Raw genomic sequence first — 12,892 nt, forward strand, 5'->3', positions numbered from 1 at the left:
AGTAAAGGAACAGCAATGTGTTTCCAAATCAGGATAGCTGTCGACCTGGAGGGTGATTTACAGGTGGTGGTGTTCACATGCGCCTGCTGCCCTCGTCTTGCTAGGCGGTAGAGGTCATGGGTTTAAGATGGTGCTACTGAAGGAGTCTTGGCAAGTTGTTCCAGTGTATCTGATAGATGGTACAAACTGCACCATGGTTCACTTGTGGTGGAGGGAGTGAATGCATCAGATGGTGGATGGGGTGTTGATCAAGTGGCTGTTTTGTCTTGGATGTCATCAAGTTTTCTCAGTGCTGCTAGAGATGCGCTCATCCACTCAAGTGGGCAGTATTCTATCACATTCTGACTTGTGCCATGTAGGATTGTGGAAAGGCTTTGGGGTCACAGGGAGAGAGTCGCTTGTGGCAAAATTCTCAGACTCTGACCTGCTCTTGAAGCCACAGCACTTATGTGATTAGTCTGGAAAAGTTTCTGGTCAATGGTGGCACCCATCCTCCCATGGTGGGGGATTGTATTATAGTAATGCTGTTGAATATCAAGGGGAGGTGGTTACACACTCTCTTGCTGGAGGTGGTTATTGCCTGGCACTCAAGTGGCACATGACATGGGCTGATGTATGGCACGAATGTTAAGTGTGCAAACATTACTGCATGTACCATGACCCAATACATTTTTCAGCTCAAAAGAGCTGTCAGGGAAATTAGAAGGGAACAGTAACAAAGGACAGAACAAATTTAAATTAAAAGAAAGTACCTAACCTGCCAGGTTACATCTGACCTCTGAAGTTTGGTACAGTGGAAATCAAACTGGCACCAAAGGCAGGCACTGTTGATATCACCAAAAAAAAAACAGATGTAATACCATTATAACAACACGAATACAGCAGTCATTGGTCTAAAGCAGATCTAACATGTCATTTTACTTGATTTGTTCAAACATGCAGAAGCTGGTTAAATTAGCTGTGCATTTTCTGTATTTTTTAAATGGGTACAATAAGATTTTATTAAAATGTCCAGCTATTAATTAATTCCATAAAAGTTTCTTCCTACACTGAAGTGTTAACTTCCCCAACTCATTATTTTCCCATGCACCTATTTTAGAGATGTCAAAACTCCACATTGTTTACCCTTAATATAGAAGACCTGCACAGAGTCTACTCTAAATTTGCAAAATTATGTATTTAAAATAAAAAATAATTTTTATTATGTGTATTAAGTTACTTTATATTTTCCTATCCTTTAACTGTAAAGAATAGTCTATTCGTTGGCCAACAGAACAGACACAGGGCCATGAGCAGTATCACTGGTCGGGATCTTCCGTGCCCACTGGCGTCAGGCGTGCTCAGTGGCGTGAGCGGACAATATGGTGCGAAGGCTTAAAATTGTTCCAGGATGTTGTCCTAGATCCTCTCTGTTCAAGTCAGCTGCAAGAACAGTCTGGAATTAATCACCCTCTGCTCTCTCTATTCCTGTGGGAAAAGCATTTTAAAAAAATGCTCTAAGATAGATGAGCCTGCATTTATTCTGAGAAGGGTCGGAGCCACTTAAACCATTGTAGTCCTTATGCAGCAAGGGCCACTACAATGGTATTAGACAGAGTATTCAGGATTGTGACCCAAAGATGAAGCAGCAAAGGCTATATATGTGAAAGTTAGGATGATGTGTGACTTGATGAGCCTCCAAGATCCTTCATACTCCCATTCCTATACCTTATGGCTCAGGTCATTGGCATTCACCATATAAAACTGCACCAATTTACTCTGCAGCTTAGTATACTACGGCAGCAATAAATTGCTGCACCAATATAAAGGCAACCAATATTGCTAGACAGGGAAATAGGTCTAAAGGAATGACTTTTCTAGAGAGCTGGAGAGGTTATGATGTATCAAATGGCCTCTCTCCATGCTATGAATGTTCTATGATTCCAAGTGCACAGCCGACCATATCTCCCTCAATTTTGTGTTGAGCAGTATCACTGGTCAGGATCTTCCGTGCCCACCGGCATCAGGCATGCTCGGTGGCGTGAGCGGACAATATAGTGCGAAGGCCTAAAATTGGTACAGGACGTTGTGAAACCAGTTTGCGATCATCTGCTCTGCCCACTGATGGCAGGCCGTGTTCCCTGCCATCGGACCTTGGGAACCTCATTGTCATACATCAATATATCATTATAAGGCCAGCTCACCGGGCTCAACACCCCCCGCTACTGGATCATCTGCCCACATTAGCAGGAAAACACACCAATGTGTTTCACAACAGCATCTGGAAGGCGTGCACTTAGCAGGCTGCAATTGATTGGGACTTCAAGGTTTGTTTGCCAATCTTGCATAGGTCAGCACTTGCAGTCATCAGTGCTAGACTTCATAGACAGCACACTGCTTTTAGTGGGGGGCTTGCGGGTAGGTGTCCACCTACCAAATCAGCCATATGTGGGTGGCTTTTCAAAGGCTGCTGAGTGTGAGAGTTTAGAGTGATGAATGGTTGCCATACCCTGGCTGCATGGATGTGATCATTCATCCTCTATCTGCATTAGATTGCCAACCTCTTCTGTGCAATATTGGCATTGATCACCACTGCCATTGCCTACCAAGCCATATTGGTAATGTTGCTGCCCCTCCTACGGTCAAGAGTGGGGGTAGAGGACACCATAGCAAGCCTCCATGGTGTTCAAAGGGTGCTTGAGGGCTGAATTCTTGCATTTCAGGGCCATGTCTTCTTTGCTGCAGTCCTGGGCTGGGAGCACTGAGCGCGGCTGTACTTTAAATGTGGTGCCTGACATGATGAAGCGACGAGATGATGGTGTGGCAGGCGAATCGGAAACTGCCCACCCGCCATTGAAATGGCGTGTATCCTGGGAATGCATAATTAATGCGGTGGGTTTGGTACGATATGGTTTGAAAAGCCGCCATTCCAACTGCCGGGTAAAACGACACTACTGTACCTCGTGCAAATCTGGGACAATTCTGCCCACTGTGTACTGACATAGTTCCAAGTCAGGGGCTTGTTTGCAGGTAAAAATTTCAAAGATTTTTTTTAGCACAACAAGGAGCAGAAAAGAACAGTGACAATAATGACTGACTCTTCTACTTAGCCACCTGCTATTTTCCTGAAAGACAAAATAACTGGGCAAGCAGCCTTGCCATCAACAGTTTGATCATGGTATGATAAGTTCTTAAAAGGTTCCCAAGTGTGCATGACATAGCTAAAATACAATATTTAACCATAATTGCTTTCAGAGCTGTCAAGACCTCTCATGACAAGTTTCAGTTTACTTTTGTATTATGTTAGCCTTCATCACTAAGGTATCCATATATATATTGCACAGATTTCCAAGAAACATACTCTGGATGAGATTAACCACAAGAAACAAAAAAAAACCTCACTAGACTTGTGAACGGTTAAAGTGAAATGGAGCACATAAATGAATGCGATGCTGTTTATTTCCGTATAACATGTTTAAAGATTGTGCAAGAGGAATTAGGATCAAGTGAGATGCAAGACATTTATGTACAGTATAACAGACTAACTATTATACATTTAAAACAGACTATCAAATTTGTTAAAAATAAGGATTGCTAGAATCCGCAGTATGAGGCTTTTGCATCAAAAACGTCATGTAGTATTGCAGCTCTGAAGTACTTAATATCATCAAGGCAAGTTTTAACTGCATCATCAAACTGATGAAGCATTCCATGGTGATAAATTAGCTTCTTCCAGTTTCACTCCACCACCATCCTTCCCAACCCCCAAGCTTCAATGACCATTATAGTGCAGCTATGGAAAATTCCAAACTATAGAGCACATTAAATAGTTTTGGCAGATATGCTGATTCGCCAAATGAACCTTTCAAAAACAGGTTCTAGAAAGCTTACTTAGCAACCACATGCAGTCTCTTACAGGCAACAGCCTAAATAATAGATACAAATTGCTTAACAGGCTTGTATGACATCAATTTGCCTGCTATTTTAAAGGAGGTGTTTATTTTAAACAGATTAACAGTTCTGTTAACATACTAAGAGGAATGACACAAGAACATGTTAAGCATCATCACTATCATTGAAAATCATTCTAGCATCAGATCTAGGATATTAGATGGGTTAATGGCTGAGCAAACTTATGCAATGGGTAGCTGAACCTCAGGCCAAAAAGGTCCTAAGTTTTGTCTATTTCTCTGCTGAGTTAACTGATTTCAGCCAGGTTTATATTTGGATCCCAACTGGCCGCAGCAATCTTGCTGAAAGTGGACAATAGGGAAAGTCAGAATTCTCGCTTACAGTCATTCACTATCAAGGCTTACAAATGCATAAAAAGCCAAGTGCCCGAGGTGCTAGAGGGCACGCAGAGCTATGGAACCGTATCCTTTTAGAAGAGAAAGATAAGAAAAAATATGGCAGGAATTTTAAAAGAAGTTAAGAAGGGCTGGCACAAGGTTTTTAAATAAATAGTTTATCGCCGGGTAGCATCGTTCAAGGACAGAAAAATAAATATCTCTTCCCAGAATTGATCTTGATAGGTGGTCATTTTCCATGATCAGAGTCTGTCCAACTGCAGTGTGAATTTTTAGTCAATGTCTGAGGTCAGCATCAAAATGTTCCAAATATCTCTGACACAAACATCAGCCCCATCATTAAAATCCACCTTGAAACAAGAGTTAGGTCAAAATTCTCATTTTGTGGATTAAAATGCATAAAATGACAGAAACAGTAATCCTTTTATTTTTGATGTTTAAATTCTCCCTCAATATATGCTATTTACACATTTTTTGCCTGATTGTGGCTCTCTCTCATACACACTCAAGCACTGTAATTTCCTGGTGCTTTCTACCTTGTTGCCATTGTGGGCTCAACATCTTGTAAGTCCACAGCAGCAAAGTGAAAACTAAAACTGCCGCGATGAGTTTCTTTCCCTTGCAAAAAATGTATGCACAGTAAGTAGAAACCCTAAGTGCAGGCCTGTGTAGGAAAACTTTTCAAGCATTCCTAACATAAAGTGACTACTTTAATGGATAAATGTAACGATTTTTGTTCCAGATGTATGATTTTCTTAAGTGCTTATTATGTTACCTCCATCCCTATACAGTTGGCCAGCAATTGTACAAATAAATTACGAACAATTTGATTGATTAGTTTTCACATACTTATCTGATCACAGCCTTAAAAAAAATTGATTTTCTGCTGGTTACTTGTTCCACATTGGTATTTCCTGCATTGAACAATAATGGCGCTGTGTCACTGGCCCTCTACCTAGCTCTTCTTGTCCCCCCCAACCCCCCTAAACCAGCTTATATTTCATCCCTTCTCTATTTTTAATTAGTTTTGTTGACGAGTCATGCGGACTCGAAACATCAACTGTGCTCCTCTCCACCGACGCTGCCAGACCTGCTGAGTTTTTCCAGGTATTTTTGTTTTTGTACTGCGTTGCGTAATGTGAGCTGTCATTGACCTCCACATAATTGTAATGATTTCTGCAAACAGATTCCAAACTATACCTACACTTTAGCAGAAGGGGAGAAAAAAAATGCCTTGGACTTTAAAACGCAATACATTGGACCCAGTATCACATGTTTAATTCAGTAAGTATCTGTTCCAAAATGGTTATAGCAGTAGGAAAGGTGCCAGGATCTCAGTATGGCTCCACAGCATACTTCATCACCTCATTAAAGAAGGACAATTGAGAAACCATTGGGAGAAAACCTTAATGCAACAAGATCATTAATCCTACACAACTCAAAATAATCAAATCTATTATCTGGAGAAAATTTAATAATTAGTAGTATGGTAATAATGCAGTAAACAGTCAACTGGATTTGGATGGAGATAATCCTATATGGCCAATCCTTTTGAATTATTGGAGGAAATTACATCCCAAGTGGTATTCCTTCAAATCCAACTAAGTTCTGTAGGAATGCCTATCTTTAAGCTCAAAAATCACAGTAAATGATGTGATCAGATAAGAAGTTGGCTAAGATTTAGGAAGCAGCATTTAAGTGTTTGAGGAATTAAGTTAGGCCGAGGGCAAGCACCGAGAGCAATGCTTCACAAATTTGGTGTTATAGCCATTAGCATTTCCTATTTGTTAAGTGGGATTTTAAAAAAATGATCAGGTATTGCTAAACTAGCAGGGACAGTTGAGCCTTGTTGAGGAAGGCTGGAAACTTCAAAATAAGAATGAAAACAGTCAAGAGGGCAAAGTGATGACAGATGAAATTTGATATGGTCAGGTGCACCTGGAAGTATGGGAAGTCATACCAAGCACAAAGGAAGATGGTTATGGTTGCTTGTGGTCAATCATCTCAGTTCCAGGACATCACTGGAGGAGTTCCTCAGGGTATTGTCCTAGGGCCAACCATCTTCAGCTGCTTCATCAATGACCTTCCTTCCATCAGTAGTGGGGATGTTCGCTGATGATTGCACAATGTTCAGCATCATTAGTGAATCTGCAGATACTGAAGCAGTCCACGTTGTTAAGAAATCAAGAAATTGTAATATTTTTCTTCTGTTAATAACCCTGTCATATTTCTTATGTACTGGAAGATAGGCTGTTGGGGGTGTAAATATGGTAATTGAAATAAGAGCCAGAGTGACTGCAAGAGTGTAAAGCCAACAGTAAAAAGTGATTTTGGTATGTTAATGAACCAAAAGCAACTTCAGAGTTTTACACAAAGCAATAACAGGAGTAGTTTTGAATTGAGTTGTTTTAGTTCAATGGGGGATATATGCAAGTTGTAAAAGGTGTACGTAAGGTAAAGGTAGGGTAAGTTTAATTTTTTTAAAAGCCTAAGAGCTAAAGTAAAGAAGAGTCTAATCAAGTCTGGGAAGAAAGCAATTCTGAAGACATTAGTCGAGACAATAGAGAGATCACAGAATTTTAATGGCACAGAAGGAGGCCATTTGGCCCTTCGTCCCTACACTGGCTCTCCAAATGAGCGTTATGACCCAGTGCCATTGCTCTGCCTTTTCCCCATACCCTTGCACCTTGTTTCTATTCAAATAATCATCTAATGCCCTCTTGAATGACTCGATTAAACCTGCACCACTACACTTCCAGGCAGTACATCCCAGACCTGAACCGTTATGTGAAAAAGATTTTTCTCACGTCAAAGGGAAGGAATGCATTTAAGGAAATACTGAAGCCTAGATAATGGTTGCTGTTTAGATCTCCTGGGAGACAGTAGGGTAGCTGGTCAGAACTCCCAGAAGACAGTGTGAACAAGACCAGGCCTGCAGACCCAGTTCTGGTCAGCCCCAGAGGACATCCCGAGGTGAAAAGGCACGTTGTGGTAAAAATTACTGGAATTCTATAGATTTTGTACCTCTGGATGGATAGTTGCTGAACAGAAAAGGAGAAGGTTAGTTCTGAGGATAGTTAAATTAAGATCTTGTGGAACTGCTTTAAAGTACTGTTTACTGTGTGAAGCCATTCTTGTATTTAAGTGTAATTGTGGGTTTTTTTGCTTTAAATTTTTAATAAATGTTTACTATATCATCACAATTATTGGAGACACCATTTCCTGATTTCAGAATCTCTCCTCATACTATACAAACTGCAAAAACCGTTTTGGTAGCTGTTTCAAGTTTCTCTTTGGGATTTGGGCAGCTTGGCATTTACCATCAGCTGTGCCATAACAATGTCCATATGCAGCAAGACCTGGGCAATATCCCAATTTGGGCTGACAAGTGGCAAATAATATTTGCACCATTTAAGTGCCAGGCAATGACCATCGCCAACAAGAGAGAATCTCACCATCCATCACCCTTTGACATTCAAAGGCACTACCAACGCAAAATCCCCCACTATTGACATCCTGGGAATTACCACTGACGAGAAACTGAACTGTACTAACCTTATAAATACTGTGGCTACAAGGGCAGGTCAGAAGCTAGGAATCCTCAGCAAGTAACTCACTTCTTGATTCCCCAAAGCCTATCCACCATCTACAAGGCATAAATCAGGAATCTGATGGAATACTCTCCACTTGCCTGGATGAGTGCAGTCCCAACTACAGTCAAGAAGCTCAATGCCATCCAGGACAAAGCAGCTGCTTGTTTGGCACCCCATCCACATTCACTCACTCTACCACTGACATAGTGGCAGTAGTGCGTACCATCTACAAGATGCACTACAGGAACTCACCAAGGCTCCTCAGATAGCACCGTCCAAACCCACGACTGCTACCATCTAGAAGGACAGCAGATGCATGGGAATACCACCACCTGGAAGTTCCCTTCCAAGTCACTCACCATCCTGACTTAGAAATATAATCACCGTTCTTTCACTGTCACTGGGTCAAAATCCTGGAACGCTCTCCCTAACAGCACTGTGGGTGTATCTACACCACATGGACTGTAGCGGTTCAAGAAGGCAGCTCACCATCACCTTTTCAAGGGCAATTAGGGATAAGCAACAAATGCTGGCCTAGCCAGCGATGCCTGCATCCCACAAATGAATTAAGAGAAAATGGGTAATTGAAATCAAGAATGAATGCTTAACATGTATATTAATGTGAACCATAAAAACAAATAGCATCTAAAAAGAGTTGGAGGAAGTCATGTCTGCGCAGTGAGACTTTCTGGTCAGAACACCTTCAACATTGTGTCCAGTTATGATCACCGAGTCACAAAGAAGTCATTCAATCCTTTATTGAACTAAAATCACAAGACTAGTCCTGAGCATTGCCCTGTAGAGGAGACTGAATAAACATGACCTTTAAAGCCATGAATGGTGAATGAAAGTGAAGGGGAGCTGGTTTATAGAAATATACTTTAGTAAATGTAGACCCAGAATGCTAACCCAAGCTAAATGATCATAACTATTACACAGCAGGACAAGATGGCACAGGTACAAACTAACAAAAAGAAAAGTTACTCTTTACAGAGTGATCAATGTACGGAATCAACTGTCAGGTAGGGTAGTGGAGGTAAATACCCTGATATAATTTAAGATCGATTTGGATGCACTAATAGAGAGCTATAAGACACTGGCGGATAGGCGAGCCTCCCTTAGCTGCATGCTTTAAGTGTTCTGGAGATTTTTATTTATTTTTATTCATTCATGGGATGTGGACTTCACTGGCTGGGTCAGCATTTATTGCCCATCCCTAGTTGCCCTTCAGAAGGCCATGGTGAGCTGCCTTCTTGAACCACTGCAGTCCATGTGGTAGGTACACCCAGTACTGTTAGGAAGGGAGTTCCAGGATTTTTACCCAGCGACAGTGAAAGAACAGCAATATATTCCCAAGTCAGGATGGTGAGTGACTTGGAGGGGAACTTCCAGGTTGTGGTGTTCCCATTTATCTGCTGCCCTTGTCCTCCTAGATGGTAGTGGTCGTGGGTTTGGAAGGTGCTGTCTACGGAGCCTTGGTGACGTGTGGAACAATTTTATGTGAAAGTGCCATATACAATACGCAAATTGTATACATTATAAATGTCTTCTGGCAAACATTACTATATGCCTGCTACTCCTGTCAACATCCTGGGGGTTACCACTGACCAGGAACTGAACTGAACTAACCATATAAATACTGTGGCTACAAGAGCAGGTCAGATGCTAGGAATCCTCCTGACTCCCCAAAGCCTGCCCACCATCTACAAGGCACAAGTCGGGGGCGTGCTGTAATATTCTCCACTTGCCTGGATGCCTGCAGCTCCAATAACACTCAGGAAGCTTGAAACTATCCAGGACAAAGCAGCCTGCTTGATTGGCATCCCATCCACAAACATTCGCTCCCCCCACTACTGACACACAGTGGTAGCAGTGTGTACCATCAACAAGGTGCACTTGCAGGAACTCACAAAGCCTCCTTAGACAGCACCTTCCAAACCCACGGCCACTACCATCTAAAAGGACAAGGGCAGCAGACAGATGGGAAAAACCAGCAGGAATTTCCCCTCCAAGTCACACACTATCCTGACTTGGAAATATATCGTCATTCCTTCACCGTCACTGGGTCAAGATCTTGAAACTCCCTCTCTAACAGCGCTGTGGGTGCACGTATACCACATGGACTTCAGTGGTTCAAGAAGGCAGCTCATCACCACCTTCTCAAGGGCAACTAGGGCTGGGCAATAAATGCTGGTCTAGCTAATGATGCCCACATCCCATGAGTGAATAAAAAAAAAATTCCAACTGTACCCTCCCATGTGGCGCAATGTTACAACCAAACGCTTTCAGTAGATGATGGAAGATGAAAATTATTAAATAGTATTTCAAACAAAGGCAAATATTTCAGCATTATGACATAAAATACATTGGAACATTCAAAAATAAGGATGTTAGAGGACTAAGGAGAGATTTAATAGAGACATTAAAATCGAGGGAGCTTTGATAGAGCAAATAGGGAAAAAAATGTTTCTACTGGCAGAAGAATTTGAAACCAGGACACATATTTAGAATAAATCAACAAAAAAGTAAAAGCCAGGGAAAATGGGTTTTTAAAAAAAAACACAAGTTATGGTCTGGAACTGGCTGCCTGAAAGGGCAGGAGAAGTAGATTCAATAGCAACTTTCAAAATGGAATTGGGTATATTCCTAAAAAGGAGAAATTTGCAAGGCTATGGAGAAAGAGCAGGGAAATGGGACGAATTGGATAGCTTTCAAAAAGCTGGCACAGGCACAATGGGTCAAATGCCTCAATGGTGAAAGATAAAATAGGAAAAGTTTGCATTTATGTAGTGCTGGTCATGACCTCAGGATGTCCCAGAATGTCTTCCAGCTAATTAAATATTTTGAAGTACAGTCATTGTAATGTAAGAAACACAGTAGCCCATTTTGCATACAGTGAAGTTTCCACACACAATATGATAATGACCAAATACTCTGTTTTAATGATGTTGCTCGAGGGATAAATATTGACCATGACACCGGAGAAAGCTTCCTTGCTCTTCAATTAAGTGGTGTTATGGGATCTTTTATGTCCACTTGGTTCAACATCTCATCCAAAAGGTGACACCTCACATACTGCAGCAATCCCCTTTGTGCTCAAATCTCAAGGCTGGGACTTGAACTTGCATCCTTTTCATTCAGAGATCAATTTTCTCCCACTAAGACACAGCAAACACCCACATTGTATTTGGAATCTGACGAAGGTGATGTCCATTATTTGCAAACTACTGTGAACTTTTGACGATTACAGTATACTTAAAGAAATAAACTCCTTTTTTCCTCCAATCGTGTTAAAGTTCTGAATGCTGTTGGTCATGAACAAAATTTGGTTTAGCTTGTACAAAAGCTAAGGCTCAAACAATATATTTTGTTACAGTAGTGCTGGATATTTTGCACTTATATGGAGACCTAAAAAGTATCAAGGCAACAGTTGTGGGGTGTGAATAGTCTGAGTTTATGGTGGCCTCAGCCCACCATGGAAGAATATTTGAAGGCTATTTTTAAGATAATATAAGGACTATATAGATAAATGTATTGTTTTTTTTAAATAAAAAGATTGGTTCGTTATTTTTCTTTTCGTATTTTTAAGCAGAGTTTAGCAAGCACAAAACACTTTTGCATTGAAAACATTGTTTTCTTTTGGGTCATGATGAGAAGTCTGAACTGGGGTTGGTTGGCGGTTGATAGTGGAGGGCTGGGGTATGTGTCAATATTTGCAGGAAAGAATTTGAAAATCACTGGTCTCTTCAAATCTTTAAGCACACGAAGAAACCATAAAGAGGAAACTATACTGACGATACATAGCTTCTGCATTAAAGTGAAATCAAACTGAACAGCTGTTGTTAACATTGGAACCAATGCTACTACTGAGTGTTACTCAGGTTTTATTGTACAAAAATGGAAATAACAATTTTTAAAAAAACAATAAGGAGGAACATGAGGCATTCATTTTGTAAGTATCAACCTAGCTCAATGGCAGCACTCTCATGAGTCAAAAGGTTCCTCAAGCCTTGCTCCTGGGCCTAACATTCAACCCAATATTGAAGGGATACTGTATTTTCGGATGAAATGTGAAAGAAGGCTGTGTAAAAGATGGTGTGGAGTCGAACTAACTGGATTGTTCACTGAAGGGTTGATAGGCCAAAATGGCCTCCTGTGCTTTACTATCCTGCGATTCCTTGTCATGCAATGATTAAAGCTGGGCTGTTACTTGATAATCTTGTCAACATTGATCCCTCACCACCACCAGAAACAGGAATGTTTAAGGTTCGATATAGGTTTAGCATAATCTCCCTCCTTTTTCAGAGGGATAAAGTTGAAATGTTTGTCACACTTTATAGTTGAATTTCACATTGTTTATTCTAAAATGGTGGGAAATAAACAACATAGAATCTAAAACTTAACCTTTTGCCACACCTAGCACACAACAGCCCTATAATCTTCTTTCTTCCCTACATTTACAATGGCTACATTTCAAAAGTAGCTATGAAGCATTCTGGAATACTCATTGGTTATAAGAGGCACTTTATGTATGCAATTTCATTCTTACATATGTTAAAGATGAATCATATAAAAGAACAGAGCCGCAGCAATATAAGCTTGTGAAAACATCACATCTGGGTAAAATTCAATAGATTTACAGTTCCAACTAAACTGGCAATGTTTTTCATGTTGTGTCCTTAATTAATGGAACTACTGAGTCTATCAGTGAATTCCTAATCTGAGAGGATTGTTTTGTAGCTTCTTGAGCTCATTAGAGAGGAACTGCTATATGAAAATACAGATAAGTTTACATTTTGGGGAAGTGTGTATGGAGGTTGTATAGTTATGATCAGCTGAAATATTAGTCAAAAAATGCTACACAGTAATGTAGGAACCTACATTTTGGTGATTTGTGGTAACAATTGAGGAACTTTAGAAAAATTATAACAACAGGAAGGTTAGCAGTATAACTAAATTGGTGATTTGGCTAATAGTATACGGTACTGTGGGTGGAGTGTGCCAACAAAACCT

The 12,892-nt window shown here is 40.7% G+C and overlaps 1 protein-coding gene across 14 annotated transcripts in view; it reads right to left on the bottom strand.

Annotated features, from left to right (window-relative positions):
* LOC121281854 (transmembrane protein 33-like) overlaps positions 1-12,892 on the bottom strand; it is a 192,746-nt gene that overhangs the window by 116,499 nt on the left and 63,355 nt on the right. For 3 of the 14 annotated variants that reach the window (XR_005943967.1, XM_041194933.1, XM_041194932.1), the window contains exon 7: positions 758-824. The exons of the other annotated variants lie outside the window; for them this stretch is intronic. Coding sequence is in view for 2 of the 3 variants with exons in the window: in XM_041194933.1 (XP_041050867.1) it covers positions 758-824 (67 nt within the window). In the remaining variant the exon portion in view is untranslated. The remainder of the gene's footprint in view (positions 1-757; positions 825-12,892) is intronic. 14 annotated transcript variants of the gene reach the window in all.

This window comes from Carcharodon carcharias, chromosome 9, assembly GCF_017639515.1.
Source record: "Carcharodon carcharias isolate sCarCar2 chromosome 9, sCarCar2.pri, whole genome shotgun sequence".
Taxonomy (NCBI): domain Eukaryota; kingdom Metazoa; phylum Chordata; class Chondrichthyes; order Lamniformes; family Lamnidae; genus Carcharodon; species Carcharodon carcharias.